At 46.1% G+C, this 26,405-nt stretch overlaps 1 protein-coding gene across 1 annotated transcript in view; it reads left to right on the top strand.

Annotated features, from left to right (window-relative positions):
* The window catches only part of LOC143040893 (uncharacterized), a 259,576-nt gene that overhangs the window by 179,639 nt on the left and 53,532 nt on the right, over window positions 1-26,405 (top strand). The window contains exon 3 of the mRNA XM_076212339.1: window positions 7,270-7,292. Within this exon, the coding sequence (XP_076068454.1) occupies window positions 7,270-7,292 (23 nt within the window). The remainder of the gene's footprint in view (window positions 1-7,269; window positions 7,293-26,405) is intronic.

Here is a 26,405-nt window from a genome sequence, read left to right as displayed (position 1 = left end):
TGGTTTTTTAATACACTTCCGAAAGGAGGCTGTGACGTGGCTGCAGGATGGCTTAAAGTGGCTGCAGGATCACTTTATGGGCGGCAGGTGGCTGGAGACTCAGGCAGGGTGACTGTGTATCATAATGCTGGTGGCTGTTCACTTCACCGTGAAGCCATACCACAACTTCAGAACGCCACCTTCAAGGTGAGTGGCTTCAGGAGGCTGTGAGGTGGCTGTAGTGGAACAACTGAATGAAATCTATAGGGCTTGTAAGACTGTAGGTGGCTGTGGAATGCGTTCCCTGTAGGATGCGTGAAAGCCACTTGGGGGCTGTGTGGCGGTTGTAGGGTACGGGTGGGGAGGGGGTGGTGGTGGCTGTACAGTATGGAGGCTTCTATTGATCTATTGTCCATTACGGTGACATTGATATGCTTTGTTTTGACTGAGGTCGAGCGACCCGATATGTAGATCTCGATTTATTTGTCCATTTTGTTTTTAATTGTATTTCAAGATTTATTCTTTTTAAGGCAACCAGGTAGAATCTCTTGCATCTGGTGGTGTAATTCAGTGGCTTTATTCTTGCTAAACCATTCTTTTCAGAATACACACGCTTGTATGTATGTATATTTGTATATACAGTATATATATATATATATATATATATATATATATATATATATATATATATATATATATATATAGTGGCAGCTAGGGTGATGATGAGGTGTTTACCGTGTTGGCTGTAAAAACCCGTTCTCTTGCTTATAAGAATCGTGACGCTTGAGGAGTTCGCCGGTTTATTACAGGAGTCGTTTCTTCGTCTCAGACTCTTTGGCTGGATGATGCACGTCACACACACACACACACACACACACACACACACACACACACGCACGCACACGCACGCACGCACGCACGTACGTTTTATCACCTCAGGGTTGGCTCCAGGGACAAAGTAGTAAAATTGTTTCTTTTTAAACCTTTGGATCTGTGGCACATCATAAATCGTTCCATTTCATTGAAAATCCTCTCTCTCTCTCTTTCTCTCCGAATTTTGAAGAGAGAGAGAGAGAGAGAGAGAAAGAAGAGTTCCAAAATTTGGTATATATTGGAAAGGTGGTTTAGTTCTGAATATTAAGAGATATTGAAGTTTTAGAAATTCCCAGTAGGGGAGAACTGACCGACGCCAACAGTTTTTTTTTTTTTTTTTTTTTTTTTCTTTTTTTTTTTTTTCCATCATCTGAGAGGGAGACCTTCCCTCCTCGAGATCCTCCTCTTTTCTTCTATGACAATTTGTTAGACCCGTGTAAAATGGCCACAGAGGCCTTCCTAAGCCCCCTCCAAGCTTCCGAAGCCCTTAGCTCTTCTTCAGACTAAGGCCTGAAGACCGCCGAAACCATTTGTAACGGTCCCTTTTTTTGAATGTAACGGAAGTAACGGTAACAGTGACGTCATAGATTTTTGTACGTTAAGGGTCGAGACCCCTCTGCTGGTGGTGGTCATGCTGGTGGTAATAGCAGTGATGGAGGAAATACAGCGCTACCAGCTGGGGTAGCAGTAGCAGCTTCAGCGGCTGAGGGAGCAGATATTGGCGCACGGACACGTGCCCGTGGCTCCTCGCGAAAGCTTTATCGCGAAGGTCTCCTGTGCAGCCGCTCGAGAGGAGGAGAAGAAGATTCATATCTTGGTTCATAACAGCTCCGAAAACTTCCCTATCCCTCCATATGCACGACTCTACCGCATATTCTCTCTCTCCCTCTCTCTCTCTCTCTCTCTCTTTTCTTTTTTTTTTCCTATGTTTTGTTTCGGTTACTTTTCAATCTGTGCATGCGAGTACCCGTTTTTTTTTCTCGACTTGAAAAGAAAAGTTAAAAAAAAAAAGTACTCGCGTCCTTTTGACTTGGCTACCTCCCATATAAGGGGGAAAAAGCCTTTGGCATATAGATAGACTTTTCTTTTCTCTCTTTCTCCGCCTCGCCATTTCCCTCTTCTGAAGCTGATTTCGTATGAGGTAACCTTCTGAATCCTCCAAAGAACCACAGACGCAGACACCAATTCTCCATTCAGGGCTCCGTTTCTTCCCTCCCTCCCTCCCTTCATCTCCGCGTCCTTGTTTTACGAGACGAAGGTCCTTAACTCGTGAGTAAAAAAAGGCGAAATCCTTCGACCCTTTTTTCGAGCAAAGACCTCCCACAAGACCGAGGTTCCTTGCCTCCCCCCAGGAGCCTCAAAAAGTCCTCCCAAAGACGCCCGAAGGAGTCTTCCCCATCAGGTCGATCTCGTCTTGCCCGGAGATCGACCCGGAGTCGTCGTCCCCATCAGGTCGATCTCGTCTTCCGCGAAGATCGACAGCCACGCCCTTGTGTCAAAGGACAGGGTCTCCTTTCTAGCACCCAAATGTCGAGGAACCTTGGGTTCCGTCAGGAGGGTGTTCCTACTCCTTGCGGGTTCTTCCTCAGTGTCACTACTTCGAGAAGCGTGTCAGTCTCAAGTATACGTTCATGAAAACAATCGAGTAACTCTTGCTCATAGAAAGTAAGTGGGAAATTGTGTGTGTGTGTGTGTGTGTGCGTGGCGTTACTATACTGAAGAACTTAAAGGAACTCGCTTGCATTGAAATGTATTGCAAAAAGCTTACTGGGTCTGCAATGTAGGTTCTCTGCAACAACGGGTCTTCAGGTCTTGAGGAACGAGGATTTTCTTCAGTATCTCAATGCTGCGCCTTCGGGAGGAGGAGGAGGAGGAGGAAGAGTAAGTGTTAGGTATATTTCGTCTTCCTGTATAACGGAAAACCGAGTGTAACCGAATTTTCTTCAGGTAAAAAAGGAGAAGAAGAAGAAGAAGAAAAAGTGGGTTAGGGGTATAAACAGCGTCTTCTGAGATGCGAAAGCGCAATGCCGGAATTCCATTTTATACATCTCGAGAAAGCCCTTGACTAGGTATCGGAAGAAAATTCTACACATTATCATCTTTATGGTCCCAATTTCCTCCAAATTACGAAATGGAAGACACATGCGCACGCAATTTTATTTGGAAATTATACACCTCCCATCCCCACGCGCGAGGAAGACCAAGGGAATGCTAAAGATTTTTTTTTTTTTTTTTTTTTTCAGAGATAATGGAAACATCTCTACCGCTATTGCGCGTCGGCGCCGCTTTGGAGGTCCATATTTGCAGTTTCCTACACCGGTGATGGTTTCCACTTACCGGGCCCTGTTACCGGGGAACCGGGGGCCGGGTAGACGCCCGCCCATCCTGGCCACCCGTGCCTGCATGCGAGTAAACGAAGCGTAATGTATGGTAATTAATTCAAACTTTCAATTCGGGTTATTGCTCAAAAGTTAATGAAAAGCATTCCCTCGGCGGAGGCGGGCCGGTGGCCGGGCGGGCGGCCGGGCGTGAGGATTCCGGGGGTTGGGGGGGTGGGGGGAAGGGAAAAAGAATGTGTAGAGTGGGGCTTCGTGTTCCTTTAAGGACCTTTTGAGAAGGGCGTAATTTTCTTAATGGGCGGAGATAAATCCTTCCCTCCTTTCCCCCCCCTTGGATGCTGATACTCGTGTGGGAGAACCTCGCAAATACGAATTGCATGTAATGGGTGCAAAGTATCGCTGTAGCGCGCCCGCGCCAACCTTAAATCTCGCAAAATTTACATACCAATGTGTTATGTGCATATAGAAATATAAACGAAATAGAGAAGAGAGAGAGAGAGGGGGAGAGAGAGAGAAAGAAAGAGACTGAGACTTTACGTCCTTCTTGATGGAAAAGAAAAGAAAGACGATACGAGTCTGTCCATATGAAGGACCCATTTCCCCTCCCCCCCGCCCGCCGAACGCCGACTGGCCACTCGAGTGAATCCTCACCCGCGACAACTCCATCGCGGTCGACGAGGCAGAGCGTAGGTAGTGTGGAGAGGCAATTATGGAGATGAGGATGTGTTTAGGAGGGCCGCGTGCTCCCACCCTCACCTCCCAACTACCCCCTCACCCCTCTCCCTCACCCCTCTCCCTCACCCCTCTCCCTCACCCGCGTGCTTGGCTTAGTGGGGAGAGAGGGAGAGGGAGAGAGGCAACATTTGGTATGTATGGAGTGACGTGTAGCGCAGTTTTCGCAAGGTAAGAGTGTTTAGCTTTGCGGGGAAATGAGTTTTGGGCATAAATGCGTGCCCACCCCTGTGGTGGAAGCGGGCAACCGTTCGGGAATCGCTAGCGTATGCGTGCGCACACGCCCGATTTAGCGGGCGCGCGCATGCATAAGTGCTTCTAATTCACCCCACACCCACCCACCAAACTACCACCCAAGTATCCCACCCACCTTCGCTCGGTAACGCACATTGAACACACACACACACACACACACACACACACACACACACACACACACACACACACACACACACACGCACGCACGCACGCACACCAATCGAAAACCTCGACTTTTCAGAGATATAGATTGGGGGATCCCTAGTCCCATCAACCCATTCCATTTAGTTGCCCTCTACGACGCATAGGAACACGGTAGCAGCATTCTTTCCCCCTCCTCCAAAGGGGGTTCCGAAAGAGGCAGTCATAGAAATGGGTGCTCCTGTGAGCTCTACAAATGAGGTTATAACGGTTTAGTTTGGTCTCTGGGAACATCATCAGACTTTATCATACAACTGCACCTCTCTCTCTCTCTTTCTCTTTCTATGTGTGTGTGTGTGTGTGTGTGTGTGTGTGTGTGTGTGTGTGTGTGTGTGTGAAAGAGAGGGGGCAGCGGTAGTCAGCAAAACACCAGGCGCTGTCAGCGCACCTGCTCGATCTCCGCACCTGCTCGATCTCCGCGTTGTCAGCGCACCTGCTCTATCTCTGCGGGTGAATAGACTCTCCTTTTCCAAGTCCATAGGCTCTGAAGGTCTCTCACTTCTGAAGGAACCATCGATGGTTCCACCAATGCCTTGTCCAAAGCCGCCAACGGCACTAGGCAGCGCGAAAGAAACGCTAGCAAGCTACCGTTAAAAAAAAAAAAAAAAAAACTAGGTAGCTTTTTTTTTTTTTTTTTTTCAGTTGTATTTTCCAGGTGATGGAGAGTGAACGAAATCTTGTCTTTGATCTCGTAACGATTCTTGATGCCCCGGTTTTGTTAACCTGTGGAGCATCATGACAGGAAGGTCCTTGTCATCCAAGCGAGTGCTCGAGATGGCCCAAGTCTCCTGAGGAGTCGATGGCGTCTTGACCGTTCCTTTTCCATTTAAGACCTTGGAGGTTTTTCTTGTTTTGTCACATAACATGATAGTATCTGGCTGGAGTGTTGGCTTGATGTATCTACTCGTAATGACCTTCGTTGTTCTTTCCTCCTCCTCGTGTTCTCTCGACAAGAGGTGTGAACAACTCCAGATCAGTCCAGGAAGCTGACTGTTGGAGACAGCACTTGCTAGCACTTGCCGATAGTTTGCTTTCTATTGTTGTTGACGTCACTGTTGCTATACCCGCAGTTGACTAGAACCTGTACGAGTCTTTCTAGTTCTGTAAGTGTGCTTGTTCACGAAGAATAGTTGAACAATGCTCGACGGATGTATGCGTTCTTAGTTGACCGCAACGGCGCGAGATTACCCACAAGAATAGAAGCGCTGGTGAACTGCAGCCCATAACAACAATAGGGTTGACCAAAAGTATCGTTGGCTCGCTGGCCCCGTTGAGGCAGGAGGAGGCGACGACCTTCTGGCAACTCCTCAAAACGCTAAGTTGAGGTCTGAGGTATCGCTGTGTTTCATGTAGATCTTTGTCGCGGATAAAGATATCTTCATCTTCCTCCTCCTCCTCATAGAGGTGCCCCTCCTCTCTTCCTTCCGGAGGTGTTCCTTTTTCCTCCCCATTTTCCTCCTCCTCCCCCCCATCCGGAGTTATCCTTCTTTCCTCTTCCTCCTCCTACTCTTCTTCATATATGGTGCCCCTCTTCCTCCTTCCGAAGATGTTCTCCTACTCCTCCTCCTCCTCCTCCCGGAGATGTCCTTCTTCCCTTCTCCTCCCGAAGGTACTCCCCCTCCTCCTTCTCCTCCTCTCCTCCTCCTCCTCCTCCTCCTCCTCCTCCTCCTCCTCCACCGCGTTTAAGAGTCCCCAGAGTTCGGGCGAGGAGGAGTACCCTCGAGGCCCCGTGATGGAGGCGACGACACTTGGGCGTCCGCGAAGGAGCGGCCTTTGGTGCCTCGTCTTTGTCTCCTTAATTAACGCTGACCTGCTCCCCGTCCCGGGCACAAAGCCCGGCCTAATGCCCGCACCACCCGCCGATTGCCACTTGCCCGTCGGCCCGGCCCCGGCCGCGGTCCTGGCTGAGTGATCGGGCGCTGCTGCTGCCGCCGCCGCCGCCGCCGCCTCCTCCGCCTCTTCTTCCTGGGTCGCTGGAGAGCCTTCGACTCTTCCGCCGCCTTCTCTTCGACCGACTTACTGGTGTCTGGGCACACTCTCTCTCTCTGTCTCTCTTTCACTCTCGCTCTGTGTCTCTGTCCCTCTCTCTCTGCGCTCTCTTTCTCTCTCTCTCTCTCTCTCTCTCTCTCTCTCTCTCTCTCTCTCTCTCTCTGCGCTCTCTCTCTCTCTCTCTGCGCTCTCTTCTTTCTCTCTCTCTCTGCGCTTTCTTCGTTCTCTCTCTCTCTCTGCGCTTTCTTCATTCTCTCTCTCTGCGCTCTCTTTCTCTCTCTGCGCTCTCTTTCTCTCTCTGCGCTCTCTTTCTCTCTCTGCGCTCTCTTTCTCGCTCTATCTCTCTCTCTGCGCTCTCTCTCTGCGCTCTCTCTCTGCGCTCTCTCTCTGCGCTCTCTCTCTGCGCTCTCTCTCTGCGCTCTCTCTCTGCGCTCTCTCTCTGCGCTCTCTTTCTCTCTCTCTTTCTCTCTCTCTCTCTCTTTCTCTCTCTCTTTCTCTCTCTCTTTCTCTCTCTCTTTCTCTCTCTCTTTCTCTCTCTCTTTCTCTCTCTCTCTCTCTCTCTCTCTCTCTCTCTCTCTCTCTCTCTCTCGTCTTGAAGCGTAGGACCACACACTCTGGTTTCTGCCATTTTGCTCTATGACTCGCCTCCCCCCTCGCTCTGACACACACACACGCGCGCGCGCGCACACACACACACACATACACACACATATATATATCACCAAAGGTGTCGATGCCATAGCAGTATCAGTACTGCAATCAACCCCATGGCTATTAACATATTTATCTTGTAGCCCTAGAATTTCATAATTTATTTATATTAATTTATATTGTTTTGTTTTATGACCTTATTTTATTTATTAATTGTCGTGGCTAAACCTTTGTATCTCCTTTGCAGTTGGTGTTGGGACCAGCTCCACGGTAAGTACCGGTACGTGTTGTTACAAAGTAATCTTAAGTAAAACGATACTTGTTATTGCTTTATTGGAGTTTAAATCACTAATTATTTTCGCAATAATTGTAGATATGGATTTATTGTAGCTTGTCTCAATAATGAAAAGTATAACGTTTCACGCGACCCGGTTATAATTCATAATAATTTCTAAGAATACTGATCAATTTTGGTACATAAATATTATTTCAAATTCTACAGTTTTCATTACCATCCGTGTAACATCAGATACGAATATTAATGGTTAAAGTAATATGACCTGTGGTGATGATGGAATTACTTGGATGGGTGGAGGATGGGTGGATGCCTTTAGCAGTCCACCTCCCTATAAGGTGGAATAAAACGGTTGTGGTATGCAGTATAGACAAAATGACTGAGGCTTTATGACACTAATGGTAGGGATGGGGGTGGTATGCTGCCTGGGCGAGAGGTATGCCACATTAGAGCAAGTCAACCCTGCATCCTACCCACACACACAGTCCCCACCTCATGAGGACTGTATGTGTGTGTGTGTGTGGGTGGGGTGGGGGGTTTAATCCGCGAATTTTGGACGAATTCTTTTAGGTCTGGGATGTAGAAAACTGAAGCTGACGGTAATTGTAGTGGCGGTAACTGCTGGGCGAACAAAAACGATGGCAAGATAGGGGGGGGGGGTGAAACAATATGGAAAGGTTTAGGCAATAGAGGTGACGATGATTAATGAAAAGCTGTGAGAACGTTAAAAAAGTGTGTTAAATCCCAGCCAAGAGAATTTACACATGCGCGGTGGAAATCATACTCTTGGCAAAGACTTTTGCACTATTGTACGTATTGTGTAAAATTTTCAATGTACAATGGTATACCAGGACGCTGACGACGAGAGACCTACTGGTCCGTAGAGAGGACTAATGTAGAGAGTATAAAATAGAATTAAGTGAACAAGTAGGTACGCGAGCAGACTAGTAAGGAATTAACTATAACCATTTGTAATCATTAGGACATCACAACTACGTGCTTATTAAGTTGAATCTTGGAGGTTTGGGTCGTGCTAACTAGCTCTACGGGAAGTCGATCTCGTCTCTTTAACTACGCGGTTAGCGGAATTGGGTTTACCTACTTTGTTATTGTTACAAGTACGGTAATTATCTTTCATTAGCCCTTGCCAAACAACTTCCAGTTATTTTTTAATACAATTTTTTGTCCAGTCCTCATAGTGTACAAACCATAAACACGTGTGAACACTAAACTCTCGCTATCATTACGAGAACAGGAAGACCTCATGAATTGTGTTCTCGTTTATCCATGTGGACTTAGTCGGTGGAGTTTCAGTTCGAGTTTCGGTAGCATTCGGGATGAAATAAGAGACGGTGTGCTCAGCATCGTCAATGGAGTCGGGAGTGAGGCAGGATGTCGTATGTAAAAGTTGCCCGTGGACGTCGCGCGCGCGCGCACGCATGCAGACACGTAAGTAAACATAACTAAAGGAATGTAGATTATAAATACAAGATTATCTACTCGCACGCATGTGCGCAATCGCACACACACACACACACACACACACACACAGGGATGAAAATTTCAGTATCGCTGTACTGCAAGCCGGTACTCCAACAACTCTGGTATGCAATGTGTATGCGTGTGTGTGTACGTGTGTAAGATTACAGCATTAACCATAGATCGGGCCATATACGAGGTTTGAGATCTCATCGGGGAGTGTAAGTGCTCTCATAAGAACGTATAAGAACGTAGGAATGAAGGAGACTACAAGAGACTGTAAGGCCTACACTAGGCAGTTCCAGGCTCTTTTACCACCTGTCATCCCCATCCATAAAGTTGTCTAACCTTTTCAAACAACCGATAGTTTCAGCGCTCACTACATAGTTACTATGGCTATTCGTTGACCACTCTATGGGTAAACAAGTTCTTTCCTATTTCCTTCTTAAATCTAAGTTTGCCCAATTTAAACCCATTACGAGTCCTGCCCTGTTGTCTTAATATGATGACCTTGTTTGCGTCACCATTTTCAAAGCTTTTGATCCACTTGAACACCTCTGAGATCACCCCGCACTCTGCGTCTTTCCAGAGTGTAAGTTAAGGTCCCTAAGCTTGTCCTCGTAAGGTAAATTTCTGAGTCTATGTATCCTTTTGGTCATTCTCCTCTGTACTTGTTCTAGTGAATTGGTATCCATTCTGTAGGACTGAGACCAAAACTGTACCGTATAATCAAGGATGGCTCAAACGCAAGATATACAATGAATACCTCTGCACTTGTATTCGTAAACGTCCTAACAATGAAACTTAATACTCTGTTAGCTCTGTGCTTGGCGCTAATGCACTGTTTCCTGGATTTAAGGTCAGGACTCGCTAGAACTCCCAAGTCTCTCTCGCACTCATTTTTTTTTTCTATAAAAAAGTGTTATCCAAGCTATACCTGCTTTTCGGGTTGTGTAAACCAACATTTAACGCGCTGCACTTTGAGATATTGAAATCCATTTGCCTTTTCACCGACCATGTGAATAATTAAAGATCCCTCTGTAGAATATCAGTGTCTTCTGACCTTATTAGGCGTCCTATTTTAGTGTCGTCCACAAACTAACATTACTATTAATCCCATTGTCCAAGTCGTTTATATACAAAATGAACAACGAGAGACCCAAAACAGAGCCCTGGGGAACTCCACTAGAAACACTCCCCCATTTGGATTTTACGCCGTTTATGGTGACCCGCTGTTTTCTGTCACTGATCCAAGCTCTAAACCATTCAAACACTTTTCCTCCTATGCCATGGGCTTTGACTTCATTTAGTTGTCTCTGGTGAGCCACCATATCGAACGCTTTGCTAAAGTCAAGGTAAAGAACATCGTAACTATCATTGCTATATGACGTCTTGTAGACATTAGTGTAAAAAGAATAGTTGCACACGACTTACCCTTGGAGAACCCATGTTGCGAGTCACGAATAAAATTAAGTCTCGATGTGATTCCTGATTCTATTAAATACTATTGATTCAAGCATTTTACCTATAACTGATGTCAAACTGACTGGCCTGTAGTTGCATAAAGACTATATCTCTCCCTTTTTTAAATCGGGAACAACGGTTGCCTGCTCCCAAGCAATAGGCACAAAACCAGTGTCTACAGACTTGTTAAATATTTCTGTTAACTGATCGCAGATTTCATATTTACACTCTTTAACAACGCTCGAAATTTTATCGTCTGGACCCGGGGATTTTGTAGCATTAAATCTCAATCTGTTTGACTACTACTACCTAATGCTGATGTTAGTCTACATGAATCCAACATGTGAACAAAGACCGTGGTGAACCACACACACACACACACACACACATACACATACACCACACAAATCTAGAATTCTCCAGGATTTCAGGCATTTCCGTTGGCCCCAAAATATATTCCCAATAGTACTTCAGGTGTACAAGTTTATCATCTTGACGGAACGGTCTGAATTTCATTCCCAGGGTTCCTCAATAATATGCTTGAATTGCTTGGGCAAGTGGTAGTCACCGGTGGAATCGAGCCTAGGTCTGCCTCGTGTGTGTGTGTGTGTGTGTGTGTGTGTGTGTGTGTGTGTGACTAGAAACTAGTAAACGTACGTGTACTTGTACTTGTACTTGCGCATGCGTGTCAGCCGACTGAAGCTGCCGCCGTGGGTTGCCCACACACAGCGCGGCACCGCCGACCAATGTCATCCGCCACCGCGGGAGCCAGACCGCCGACATCGCCGCCACAGAGCCTCCATGGTGGCTTGTTAGGGCAGTTGGCAAAAAAATAAATAAATAAATAAATGTGTGTGTGTGTGTATATATATATATATATATATATATATATATATATATATATATATATATATATATATATCGATAAGCAAACGAAAGTGAATGACGCGATGACGTCATTCCTTAGAATGTTCTATACACAAATTACTGAAAATTTTACTTCGTTGTCTGCCGTCTCTATGGACTGCCGCCATGCACTCATTCATCTGAATAAAACACGCTGTAGACGTCAAAGTCGTGATTCGTAAACATTTCCCTAGTCAGCCAGATATCGAGATAGTTCTCTCTCGTTGAGAATTCTCCAAAATTCGGAACAGGTCTCCAGTATCCGGGACAAAAACTCCTCTCGCAGTGAACATAAAAATAAAGGAGACTGCAAGAGACCATAAGCCCTACACTAGGCATCTCCGTATCCATCACCACCTGTCATCCCCATCCATAAAGTAGTCTAATCGTTTTTTAAAACAACTGATAGTTTCAGCGCTTACTACATGGTAACTAAGTTTATTCCATTCATCGACCACCCTATTAGTAAACCAATTCTTGCCTATTTCCTTCTTAAATCTAGATTTGTGACTTATTTCCAAGTGCTTCTGGTAATCGAAGTTCCCTGCAGTTGGGAACTCCTCGTCTGGTCCCCCCCCCCCTTCTATCCGAGAAACTGATGTCTGTACGCCTTCGTAACATGAGAAAGCTACTGTCTACTAGAAACTACCAATGCTGACATGTACACATGTAAACACACACGCACACACTTGAAAACTGATCCAATATTTGGGAATTAGTACAGCCCCCTTTCTCCCCTAGTAGTTGTGACAATCATCACTACAGATAGTAGAAGGATACCCTTTGCAAAGGGGAAAATATCTCTCATTGACAACAGTTGAAGCATATTTGAAGTAGAAATAATAAAATCGAACCTTCACGAGGACAAAATATGAATCACGATGTTTCCATGAAAACGTGAAGAAAAACAAATCGAATAATACAGAACAAACAAATAAACAGGTGTTGTATGTCCCAGAAAGCGAAGGTCAAGATCGAGAGCAGGGATAATATCAAAACAAACCCAATATATGCTCCCATAAAAAATTCCCAACGCTATCTAGGATGTTTTGATTTCGCCAACCTAGGATAAATTCACGCGGGGGTCTATCGGCCAATGAGACGACAACGCCGAGGAAGGCGTCGATGTCCTCTATGCTCTGATTGGTCTTCACACCTCTGCTATGGCCCCGCCCCTATTTCACGCCTCGTCAGCCGGGCAGCCAATGGGAGACGAGGATTTTTATTGGTTTGACACCTTTGAACGGGCATTCGTCGACGCGCGCGGTCGTCGTCAATTTGGCGAGATGAAAAAATTCGCGATCTGTTCCTTTCCCCCCCCCCACTTGTGTTCCCTATTTATCGTAACGTTTTCTCTGGTTTTCCTTTATTTCTTGTTGTCAGGCTATCGTATCATTAGGGTGAGAGGTCAACGGGTACGTCGCGAGAGAGAGAAGATAGAGAAAGAGAGAAAGAAAAAGAGGAGATATAAATAGATGGGAGAGGGAGAGAGAAGGGGAGGGATAGAGAGGGAGAGAGAGAAAACGAAGGGGGGGGGAGCCACCCCTACTTCAACTATTTATCGAACGTTATCTGCTCTGCCTCCTAAAGCCAGTGTCTGATCTAGGGTGGCCAGGTTTGTGTGTTTGCGTGTGTTTGTGCACGCATGCAATCCCATTGGATCTACACACACACACACACACACACACACACACACACACACACACACACACACACACACGTAGTACTTGGTTCGAATCCTGCCCAGGGCCGAAATTATTTCGGTACCGCTGCGCTTCGGGTCGTTACTCTGACTCTCGTGGGCGGGGAGTTGGGTGTGTGTGTGTGTGTGTGTGTGTGTGTGTGTGTAAGGTCATAGCATTACCCATAGATCGGACCTACGAGCTCTGAGCTCTCTTCCGGGAGGGAAATAGCTGTCGATCACGAGTCCAACACGTGATCCAAAGACCAAGTGAATACACACACACACACACACAGAAGCCCATCTTGATACGGCTCATCATGACGGGTATCGTCGGGTACCAGTGTTGGTTACGTCTCTGGTAGATCCTTCAGGGCGTCTCCCGGAAGAGAAGTTCTGGGGGTGTCTACTGGTCAACTAGTTACGTAATTCTTTGGGTTTACTTTAGGTTTAAGGGATTCATTGTTAGTTAACGAGTTCAGGTCAAACAATTACATAGCTACTAGATACTACAACAGCTAACAATAATGATGATGATGATTTTGGCAAATAAAGTACTGGCAACTATTCTCGACTCCGTTCTGCCAAATTTTCATTCCTCTTGAAGCCAGACCATCTTATTCATCCTCAGGCCAAAACTCTGTCTTCAAGAATCAGCCATTCTCGTCTAGATGCATACATTTCCTTACCTGAAAGAATATGTATGTATATATATATAAATTATATATATATATAGATACAGATATATACATATATGTATATATAGATATATAGATATGTATATATAGATATATATATATCCATATATAGATATATGTATATATAGATATATATATTCTGAGCTGGAATAGTTTTTAGGTACGGACCTCTCCTGAGGACACTGGCGGGGCCTCTCCGTGTCCTTAGTTGGGGCACAATTCCTTTCCTAGTTCCCCAAAGAAGGGGGGGGGAGGCTTACTCTCTTCCCAGTTCCCCAGAGGGAGACCCTACTTCCCGGTCCCCCAGAGTGGGTCTCTACTCCCTTCCCAGTCCTCCAGTGCCCCCCCCCCACACACACACGCCATCCTCCTTCCTCTTCCTCTTCCCTCCCGATGGCCGATAAGCGGCGGGGTCTGCTTATCGCTCCCGTCGGTGGCGGTAAAGGATTGGTCTTGCCCTCGAGGAGGAGGAGGAAGAGGAGGAGGAGGAAGAGAGAGAGGACAGAAGCAAGAAGTAGGATAAAGAGAGGGAGGAGGACGAGGAAGGTTGGGGGGGAGGTAAGAAACCAGAGTAATAGGAAGACAAGATGAGGAGGAGGAAGAGGGAGAGGACAGAAGAAAGAATTAGGATAAAAAGAGGGAAGAGGACGAGGAAATTTAGAGGAAGGTTGGGGTGGGAAGGAAGAAACCAGAGTAATAGGAAGACAAGATGAGGAGGAGGAGGAGGTAATGAAGGAAGATGAGGAGCTGGAGAAGACATCCCACATTTTGAGGTAATTCTTTGCTTGGGGTTGAGGGGGTGGGGGCACCGCATAGTGCCCCCTCCGACCCCCAACCCTCCTCATATGCGGTGGTCAAGGATCTAAAGAGACAGGCGAGTAGGTGTGGTGGTATGTGGCATAGTGTGAAGCTTTGGAGATATGCGACGGTATCGTACCTTTGATGAAAATATTTTTTCCTTATTTGTTTGTTTCCGATTGTATGTCCTCAACCCCAATTCTCCCTTCCTCTTTTCCTCTCTCTCTCTCTCTCACACACACACACACTCACACACACACACACACACACACACACACACACACACACACACACACACACACACACACACACACACACACTGTCCCTTTTTCTCTCTCTATTTCTGCTCCACCAATGTCTTTCCTACCCTCTCCTTCTCCACCAATGTCTTTCCTACCCTCTCCTTCTCCACCAATGTCTTTACTACCCTCTCCTTCTCCACCAATGTCTTTCCTACCCTCTCCTTCTCCACCAATGTCTTTCCTACCCTCTCCCTCTCCTCCAATGTCTTTCCTACCCTCTCCTTCTCCCCCCCCCTCTCCTTCTCCCCCCCCTCTCCTTCTTTCTTGTCCTATTAAGGTCTCTTAGCCACCAACATCCCGCAGCCCGAAAATTGGCCCAAAATTGAGGGCCTCCCAGCGGGGAGCGGGTCAAGGGGGGGGGGGAACGGGGGAGAAAAACCAACAGACCGACAGCGCGCGGTTTGTAGGAGGCAGAACGGGAGGGGAAAGGGGGGGTAAGGGGGTGAAAGGAGAAGAGAAAGATGTAGATAGGGTGGGTGAAGGTGGGAGAAAAGGAGGGAAGAAGGGGGGGCGCTGAGGAGGTGGGGAGGAAAGGGAAGGAGAGGAGGAAAGGGAAGGAGAGGAGGAAAGGGAAAGAGGAGGGAAGAGAAGGAGGGGAGGAAAGAGGAGGGGAGGAAAAGGAAGGAAAGGAGGAAAAGGAAGAGAGAGGGGGAGGAAAAGGAAGGAGAGGAGGAAGAGGAATGGGCAGAAAATGAATTAGGGAAGAAGGGGAATGAATAACGTGAGAAGGAAGAAGAGGAAAAGGAGCTAGAGGAGGAGGAGGAAGAAACAAAAGGAATGTGGTGGAAAGGGATGGGGGGGAGGGGGGGCAGGTGTTTGGAAATGCACCAACATACCAACTGATTAGCCAACGGATCCTCTGGTATAAAGGAAACAAAAAAGCCTCCTGAGAAGGAAGAAACCCCCACTGGGGGGGGGGAACTACCCCTGGTGTCATTTGCCTCCTATCCCAGTGACGAGGCCGCGACGTGTGATTTACACGTGTATGTATTTAAATATATATACACACACACGCACACACATATATATACATACATATACAGACAAACGGTCCACAATGAAGTTAGATATTTCATACGGATATCGTTGGTGAACAACACACAGAACCATACAAACTCTTGTTAATAATCTAATCTAATCATGAACAGTGGCTCCCTTGTTATTAAGGTCATTTTTGTAGAGATTTGTATACAACAGCAATGAAATGGATATGCGTACATTGTGGGACAGGACCAAATGTCTGCTGCGGGCTTACTGTGATACAGTCTTTTGACTTGGCTGAGACACTGGCTGCCTGGCTAAACGTAGCCAATCCCCCCTCCCCCCAACCGGGATGGGGAGGGATGGGGGAAGGGGGGTTCGAAACTCGGGAGAGTATCATCAGCCAAGTGTGGGGGCGAATCGTCCATCTCGCCAAGTTTTATCTGATTTATTGTGTTTTAATACAACGTTGTAGCAAAGGCGAAGTCTCTGCATATTGAGGTTTCTGATGAAGATGATTTAGTGGGGCCCCAAAAGCGTGGGCCCCTTCATCACAACATGGCCGCGGGGCCCCTCCGCGCCACCCAGAAGGCCCCAGAAGTCTTCGTTCGCCGCCCGGATATCAACGTTCGAATCCGGCCATTATGAAGCGTTATTACCGGCCCCCGCGTCCGCGGCTGGGGGGTCAGCTGTCCGATCCATTCTGGGATAAACCTGGCGCCGAGGACCACCGCGCCATCAACACTGCTTAGCATCGCGAGGGTCTCTTTCTCTCAAGGTATTGCTCACCTACGGAGGTTTTCGTTCGCATCTTTTAGGACGAAAGCTTCTGGGAAAGGTCCGGGGTTTTGTGGAATGTGGGGGCCTCTAGTCGTACAACACTCGCCCCTTCCCCCCTTCCCCCCGTGAAATCTTCAGACTCGACCTCCCAGCCCGCGCGGAGGGCGACCGCGTTGGCTCTACCACACTCATACCACCACCACCACACAGCGTCTCGAAGTCATACCACACGCGGGGTGGTGGTGGTGAGGGAGAGGGGGTGATACATTCTGTGGCACCCATGTATGATGAGGAAATGATTAGTTTCATTATCGAGCGATGTCGTTAACATCCCTTCATCACAAACGAAACACGCTCTACTCCTGATAACATGCCTGTACCATCCTCATTATCATAAAACACACACACACACACACACACACACACACACACACACACACACACACACACACACACACACACACACACACTCACTCACTCACTCACTCGAGTCTACTACTGCATACCCAAAGTGGGTCTCTTTTCTACAAAAGAAATACAATAATCAGATTTTTAAAAAATCCCAAGATACACCAACATTTAATACAGTTTCATTTACCAAATACCACCTGCCTGTTCATCTTCACATACCAACCCTTGACGAGAACCCCTTCCCTCTCTTAAGGGCCTTCCAAGAGACCCTGACACAGGGGCAGGAAGAGGAATCCCTTGGGTCAGGGTCCGACCGACACGGCCAGCCCCTTGGGGTCCCTGTGCACCGTCCCTGGAAACTCTATTCCAGGTACGTCCCTGGAAACTCGTACCCGGGCCGTCCCTGGAATCGTGCCCTGGTTCCCCGTCCTTCCCAGGAAGAAGGCGAGAAACCTACGTCGGGAGTCGCTTAGTAGCTACGACCGAAGCACCTATGCCCTTATGCGCTTTGGGGACTGTTGGGGTAAGGTAACACACATTACTGGGAATCGGAGAGGAGTGCGGGATTCGAACTCCCACATTAGTGAATTAGAGACCAGCACGCTTCCGATGATGCCACAGTTGTATAAAAGATCCACATAAGCACAAAGTAACACGTATGTGAAAGATTCCCCCCATAACCACTTGTCCTACCTCTGCATCCTTCTCTTGGCGTGATGTACTGACGCATACAAGTGGAAATCCAACATGCATGAAAAAATATACAAATACATAAAATATAGAACATGCTGAAATTGTGCGCGCGTTTACTTCCACAAATGCGCAGGAGAAGCGCGCGCGCACACACACACTCGCGCACACACGCACACACACACATTAACAAACAAGTCACTGTTTACACACACATGCTCTTAATTAATCATATTATCTTAAAATACTGTCGCTCCAAAGTATGCGGCTAAGGGAAGTTGATTTGATACATTTGATTTAAACTAGTAAACTAACGTGAAAGGTGTCACAGATGGATTCTGTATTATGGACCGAGATATTCCATAATAAAATTATATTATATATATATATATATATATATATATAAACTTTAGATAATGATTACTAATATGAAGTGGATATTCAAGAACTTGTAAACAAGGTAGTAGAATGGTATGGGAAAGGCAATGAAATTAAACTCTTGTAAATGATAAAATGCTGAAAATTTTATTTGCCGGGACATTTTAAGCTTCTTAGAAATAAGAATGATATAAGAAGTGAAAAGGAGTTTTGTGGGACTATTTCAGAATTAAGAGTAAGAAAATGGGACTCCAGTGTTAAGAGTGTGACCCGATTTGATGCACATAATTGATATAGAAAAGTGAACATTTTAAAGAGCTTTCCTTATGTTTAGAATATTTTCTTTTATTCCTGGATTACTTTGGAAGCATCGTCATAACATGACGGGTATAACGACCGTAACAACTAAAAGAGATCCAATGATCCTCCCGAAACCTATGAATAATCAAATAATCAAATAAATAAATAAATAAATAAATAAGTAAAGACATAAATGCAAAGATCGCCCGAAACATCTGAATACTCTTGAAAATAAGGTGAAATAAAAATAAACAAGAATATTAAAAACAAAACAGAAATGATAAAAGGTTAAGGGGTTAGCTTAACACAAACCGTAAGTTTATGAAAAGAATCTAAACCTTATCGTGCAAAGTTGACCAGAAACCGGAGGCTCCCTCCCACAAGCAATGCAATTTAAATCTCTGAAACACAAACCACTTTAATTCCTTCCTTCACTTGTTTATCTATTTATACTTCATGTGACCTTCTTACGGACCAAAAGGCCTCCTATTGCACGGCGCTGCAAGTCGTTAGAACTCGTTGTAAAGGACATTTTGACCACTGCCGTAGACAAGACAAATGATAACAGCGCACGTGGACAACTCGTCCAGATGCCAATCTTTCATGAAGTGAAGTACAACCAGAACATCTTGAAAACTTAATTGTAGCCTGACACTAAGAGATAAATTATGCACCCAACATATATATGTATATGTGTGTGTGTGTGTAATAAAACCACTTGGAAAATGAAATGCAAGGTGACCGAACGTTTTCGTCTATTTAAGACATTTTCACCTCTGAAAATGTCTTAAATAGACGAAAACGTTCGGTCACCTTTCATTTTTATTTTCCAAGTGGTTTTATTACACATTTTGTGAATCACGTATTTTTGTGATTTATTCGTATATATATATATATATATATATATATATATATATATACATATATATATAATGTGTGTGTGTGAAAGATTCCCCAGGACCACTTGTCCTACCTCCGCATCCTTTTCTATGAGCATTTTATGTTTATATACTCATTATATTGATACACATCTATACTCATATTTGCACTTACGTTCATGTTAACGTATTCATATTTACATCAGTATTTTTATCAACATCTATTTCCCCTCATAATAAATAAAATTAACAAAATTTTAAATGAATAACAGCTACGAAGGGCGTGGGGTTTCGTTAGAGCAATCCAAAGCAAGCACTCTATGATACCAAAACGAGACAAGTAACCTGCCTTATCACTGAACGTCAGCCAGTGTACTTCGGTTGCCTGTTCCCCTGCGGAATGTTGACCCTGTTCACGAGGACAATCCTCAAAAGACAACCAGAGATAAAGACCAAATGGGTGCAGATCAAGGTTGTGGCTCTGCTGAACAAGTTTTCGGCTCAGAGACGACGGAGATGGGTCAGGTGTTTGCCTGGGAGCTTGCTAGAGATTACAAAGGAAGAGCATGCCAACAGGAGACCTTTTGGTCCATAACTAGCTCGGATGCGGAAAAAATAATAATAAACAGAAATAAAAATAAATTTATTTTTCTGTTTGTTTATTATCTAATTAATAATAGACGAATAGTAAAAATGAAGAGAAATGATAAATATATAAAAAATGAGTGGCAGGAATTACAAAATATTACATAGATGTTTATATGAATCTTGAAACTTGGAACTGTACTACATTGCACTGCCTCTGCAAGAAGTTTATTCCACTCGTTTACTACACGATTGGCGAAGTTGGTTCAATCTACTTCCAGACAGTTTGGCACCATTGTTTCTTAGTCTGTTTAGTGTGAAAATTTCGTCACGTTTTGATGTCAAATCCCTTTGGAATCTGTTGCGGCTGTCACGGAGTTTGTTCCCACTGTCACATGTAAAGATCTATACATATACCTAAACATGTATCTACAAACACACACACACTTCAGCACATTTCATGAAACCCGCCCGCGTGTCCTGAAACTTCAGGACCGAGACCCCGCGAGCGTTGTAGACCGCGGCCCCGGCCTTCCATCTGGCGTGTCGAGGAGGAGGGAGGGAAGGAGGGAGGGAGTGGGAGGTGGCGTATGTGTGTTGCCTAGTGAATAGGTGTAGAGGAGACAGATAAGGAAGGGAGGGAGAGAGGGGGATAGGGAGGGAACAGAGGAAGGGAGAAAAGAAAGAAGAATGCTAAAAAGGTAGACAGAGGTAGAAATGGGGTATTAGGATAAGAACAGAAGCGAGGAACCTCCTTACACCTAGGAGACGTACGTACGTACGTGTGTGTGTGTGTGTGTGTGTGTGTGTGTGTGTGTGTGTGTGTGTGTGTGTGTGTGTGTGTGTGTGTGTGTGTGTGTGTGTGTGTGTGTGTGTGCATACATACAGTATATACCATTCTAGTAGCTTTATAAAGACTAGAGAATGAAGTGCTCTTTGCGGTCCTATCTATTTATTTTTATTCGTCTATTTAGTTTTTGTAATAGAGGCTAAAGGAGGGAAAGGGAGGCAGGGGGAAGTGGGGGGGAAGAGGGGGGTTTGACCATAAACATTCGGACTGACGGTGGTAAAAGGTGGACCCAAGAGGCGAGACGAGGCGAGACGGAGCCCAAAGAAGGACGATCAAGAATCGTTCTCTGTGGCGGCGTCTCCAAAGACGACGACCTAATTCTTTATAAAAGGATTTACGAATTCATATAAGTAAGAAATGGATAAACTAATCTATAGAGCAAAATGTGAAGGAAGGAATAGAAAATGTGAGGAGATGGCGCGAAGAGTTGAGAGCTGGAGAGCGGCACGGGCCTTCGAAGTCATCCCGAACTGCGGTGGGATTCGATGGAGGAAGAAGAAGAAAAAACAAGATGGCGGTCGTGACCCCGATGGCCACGAGAAACGAGAGATTTCGTAGTCCTCTTGTGGAGTGTGACTGAGGATGGAGGTAGAAAGCGGAGGAGTGGAAGGAGGAAAAGGGAGTTAGGGAGTAATTGAGGTGGAGGTGGAAGGAGGACGAGACGGGGGAAGGGAAGAACACGAAATGAATACGAAGACAGTTTTATTGATGTTGTTGCTCTCTGATGGTAGGTAGCAATGGCGGTGTTAGTGAAACTATACCCGAGATTGCAAAGAAAAACGGAAAATTTAACTCGTTTTTGGTGTAAGGCTTATTATCATTACACAATCAAAATAGTACAACATGATGATGACAGCGGTAGTTATTAGCGATGAGTGTGCTCTACTTACACAACACGCATGGTGGAGAGCTCAGTGGCGATCACAATAACGTATGAGAGTTTCCGTCAGTCAGTGTGCTTGAAGGCATTATCACACTGAGCTACTTTTCGTCCAACCTCCAACTAATCGGCGGTGTCGCTTACCTCCAGATTTTTTTTCCGACGGGAAACCACTATGGCAAAGTATTTTGTTTTCTCAACAGTTTATATAGGGCCTTAATTTGACATGCTGAAGGAAATTTATTTTTTCTCCAGCATATCGGATTCCTTCCCGAAAGCTGCGTACTGGAGATTTGCTCCAACAGTTGAAGGAAAAATAGCCCATTGTGATGCGCCTTCAGGTTGGCTTGCAATGTCTGATGATGATAAAAAGGCGATGGTGAGTAAATCTATGGTGAAGACGGTGCTGACGGAACTTTCGAAGTCAATTTGGATGATGGCGGACGGCGAGAAGAGTGAGGAGAACGAAGAAGAGTTGATGATGGAGAAAGAATTGAGAGATGAAGACTAACAGGAACAGGAGTAATGGAGAAAATAAAGAGGGAGAGGAGAGAGGAGGAAGGGTAAAGGAGAGGAGGAGAAGGAAGAGGGAGGGAGGGGAGGTATAGATAGGGGTAAAGGGATGGGAGTGGGTAACTTGACGTCAGAAGGAAAATTCTGCCACAAGAGGAATTTTTTAGCAGATCATCATCATCATATCTTGTCGCACCAGAACCGTGTCCATATAAGGGCAGTTTCATTTACTTCCCTAAGGTCTTGGTCGGAGCAATGGGGACTCAATGGACATTCCCGGAGGACGTGGATCATCGTCTGTACTTCGCCACAGGGACATTGGGGGCTATTGGTGTATCCCCACTTGTGTTGATTTTCTCTCGTTTTGCCCACCTTGGCTCTTCCTCTGTTTAAGGTAACCCAGTCCTTCCTGGTTAGGTTTGCTCCTGGGGGCAAGGTCTCGTTTTAGCAGATGTCAACAAGGCACGTCTGCAGGTGTGCGTGCAGGTGCTGTGACAACAGTTGTTTGTTGTCAAGTCATGAATCAAGGCGATAAGGTAGCAAGCACCAGGTTGGTGTGTTCAGGCCCCAGGGTTGTTATTGTTCTTGTTCTTGTTATTAAGAGTTGTAGTTTACCAGCTCTTCTATCCTAAGCCCCCAGGGTACAAACCACTTCAACCTAATGGAAGTACTTTACCATTTTTGTTGTGGTTAACGTCACACCCGTGGCTGATGGGATCGGACCAATCTTAACCCTTTTAACCCTCGGTGATCAACTTTATAAACTATGTTCTGGCCAGCGGGGCTTGAGAAACTGGCTTGCAAGCGAGATCAGACGACTCTGTTCAGTTGAAAGTAGCCTCAACCCTAACCCCGGTGTGGAAAGATAACCCATCACGGTTAAACCCTGCCAAACGTGGTTAGGGCGCTTTGAGTTAAAGATTCACTCCTCCCAGACGATTTCATTCAGGTTAAGTTTTTGCCCTAAACTCGGTTCCTCAGAACGTTTCTGTTGCAAATCTGAAGCGACCTATTGATTGGGGAGTTGGCATCGAAGTCGGAACGTGGTTGAGAAAGAAAATGGCGGACCAGAAAATCCAGGCATGAAATCTTATCGCCAGAAATTGTCAGTTGTCCTCTCCCCCACCCTTTGGCGATGGAAACCACATTTAATGATTTTATTATGGTTACTACCAGCCGATCTTATTCTGCCGAGAATACTACTTCCTACTTTCCCAAGGGTGCCATTGGTTAAAAACCCGCAGCCTTACAATAGTCGGCAACGATACTAAGGATTCCCCATTCCCCAAAGATCCCTCTACGAAGAAATCGTGGGTTGTTGCCTGGGATGTATTAGAGTGGGACGGTTTCTGTCACCGGATGCTAGGAGGAGGCTGGGCGAGCAGTCGCCGGTTGCCATCTCTAGTGTTGGAGAGCTAGTCGAAGTAGATGGGGAAAGATCGATTTTAATAATTTGGTTTAACGTCACAAACTCCCCCGTGTCAGGAGGCTAGAACGGTGCCCCTTACAGAGGACTTTGTAGCGTGGAATTTAATGAATCATGCCCTTAGATCAACTCGCCGGCGGCTGGGTTCGAACCGCCATCGTTTCGACGTTCGCCGTAAGTGTCGACGCCCTAACCCGCTCGGCCACCGAGCATCACATTAATAATAATTAATCATCATCCATCATCAATCAATCGATCATCATCAATTGATCATCATCAATCAATCATCAATTATCATCAATCCATCATCATCATCAATCAATCGTCATCAATTATCATCAATCATCATCAATTATTATTATCATCATTATCGTCAAGCAATCGTCATCAACCAATCATCCATCATTACTATTACTACAAGAAATACTCAAACATCAAAGTGGAAATGTTACCACGAGGACGGACAGAGAAGTTCTTACCCACGGGAGAGCGGCCCTCGACCAGGGTTGACGGGTACCCTGTGGGTCGGAGAGGGGGACTGGGGGGGAGGGGGACCGGGGAGGGAGGTTATGGGAGACGGAAAGAATTGGGTTTCGGAGTTTTGGGTCAGAGAAGCCCTGAGTTGGTTGGGCTTCGGGTTGGAACGCAGAGCATCTATATATTTTATTTTGGCCAAAATTAAACTATTTTATTAATTTTCCAGGGGGTCCCACTGTAGCCTACAGGTGACCTCTTGGGTCGTGTGGCGCAATTTATATATTTTGTTATGGCTGGCGACACTTGTGCAGTGAAGGATCGGCTCGGCCACACTGCGTGATGAAGTCGTCAGCCGTTTACCAGAGTGAAATGTGTAACGAGCGCTGATGTCTACTTCATGACGTCTTGACGTCTGAGAGCTAGATCTAGGCGTGCTCTAGACACCAGTTGCGTTTCTAGGTTCTGGTCAACTAGGGGAAAGGGGAGGTAGGGGTGGAGCCTCTCTAAAGAGAGAAAGAGACCGAGAGAGGGAGAGAGAGAGAGAGAGAGAGAGAGAGAGAGAGAGAGAGAGAGAGAGAGAGAGAGAGAGAGAGAGAGAGAGAGAGAGAGAGAGAGAGACAGACCGAGAAAGAGATGGAGAAAGAGAGAGACAGAGAGACCGACACCAGACCTGTAGAAAGGGATCAGACAGTAAAAGAGCACAAGAGAAGTGAAAGGAAGGTGGGGAGTGGTGGTGGTGATGGGGGGGGGCAAAGGGGCAATCATGAAAGGCCAAGGGCGGGCGGGCGGGCGGGCTGGCATCAAGGGCGTGCGGAGAGGTGACGGTGCTCTGAATGGAGGTGTCCGCAGAAGGGCTACTCCCGGGCCGGAAGGTGCTGCCAAGGTGTTGGCCGGCCAGATCAGAGGTTGGGAGGTGCAGAAGAGGCAGTGGAGGTAGTGAGGGGAAGAAGAAGAAGAAAGGAAGGGCCAGGATAAGATGAGGAGAGAAGATGGAGGAATGGTAGAAGAGGAAATCAGAACATGTTCTCTCTCTCTCTCTCTCTCTCTCACACACACACACACACACACACACACACACGCACACACACACACACGCACACACACACACACGCACACACACACACACACATACACACAAACGTAACGCACGCACTGGGGCGGGGAAGGAGGCAAGGTTTTCTACAGTTTGGCACAACATTTTTGAGAGCCGAGCGAGAAACGGAAGCTCTTGAAGTATTTTGCGATTTTTCGCATCCTGGCTCCTGAATGGCTCGTTCGAGACTGGGCCCAAGGAAGTTGTTTCCAAGAGCATATTTGGGGGCAGGGTTCTGAAGTGCATTTTTAGTAGTCATGCTTTTTTTGACGGGGCTCAAGAGATTTAATTTATTTCATTTATATTTATCATTATCGTTACTGTTTTTAAAGTTCTTGGTGGACCACTTTCTGGAAGTCTTCCTAGTAGTCTTAAGAAAGCTGCTCTTGGGTGTATTTGTGTATTTACTTGTTTGTTTATTCATTTGCGGGGGCCAACTTATGGGAAACTGTTTATAGGGAACAGAGTACACGAAACTGCTTTATGGAGATTTTAGAGAAACCTTTTGTGGAACAATTTTGGGAAGGTTTTGGAGACTGTTTTGAAGTCGTTTTGGGGAGCGGTTTAGGATAACTGAGGCGGTTTTAGGGAGACTGATTTTAGATTTCCGGTTTTGAAGAGCAGTACTGGTGGAGAATTTTGGGGGAATTCGAGTAACCTGGTTCTCTGTTTAAGGGGGAACTGTTTTAGGGGAATGTTTTAAGAGAAATAGTAGAAGGATTTTGAGGAACTTTTACAGGATTGATTTTGGGGAAAGGAAGATGTTTTGGGGAACTTTTAAGTGAAATGTTTTAGTGGAACGATTTTGAGGAACTTTTACAGGAGTGATATTGGGGAACGGAAGATGTTTTAGGGAACTTTTAAGGGAGTGAACGTAGTGGAACGGTAAGGGCAAAGTATGGCGGGGAGAAGGCGGGGGGGGGGGAGTGGGAAGGGTGGCTAAAAGGGAGAGTAGGTAAGGTTGTCGGGGAGAATGGAGGAAGGGGGGCGACGGGGCGGGGGAGGGGGGGAAGAGGGTCGAAGGGGGTTTGAGGGTTGACCACATGTCCCGCCCCTTGGGCCAACAGGGCAGCTTTTACGAGGATGTGCCATTTCTCGCCCCTCCACGCTGTAAACCCCCCCCCACCTCTATCCCCCTCTCCTCACTCCCCCTTTCTCCTAACTCGCCATTCCTCTCGCCTCCCCCCCCTTCCTCTCTCGTCCTTCCTTTCTTTTCCTCACTCCTCCTGTCTCCTATCACACCATTCCTCTCTCGTTCCTTCCTTTCTTTTCCTCACTCTGTCACATCACCATCATCACCACCACCACCACCACCACCACCACCCCTCCTCCCACTTTGAACATTCACTACAGTACTTTCTACAACCAGTAGTACCTCCTACTATTACTGTTACTATTACCATTACCAGTACAACTATTACTCCTGTATTACTAGTTTTCCTCTTACTCCTACCCCGACTCCACATCTTCCTTTGACTCCCCTTCAACCCAACTCCTCCCCTCTTCACCTCCCCTTTA

This window comes from Oratosquilla oratoria, chromosome 29 (genome assembly GCF_046742065.1).
Source record: "Oratosquilla oratoria isolate Oo_2021 chromosome 29, ASM4674206v1, whole genome shotgun sequence".
NCBI classification, from domain to species: domain Eukaryota; kingdom Metazoa; phylum Arthropoda; class Malacostraca; order Stomatopoda; family Squillidae; genus Oratosquilla; species Oratosquilla oratoria.
This window is presented reverse-complemented; position numbering and strand designations above follow the sequence as displayed.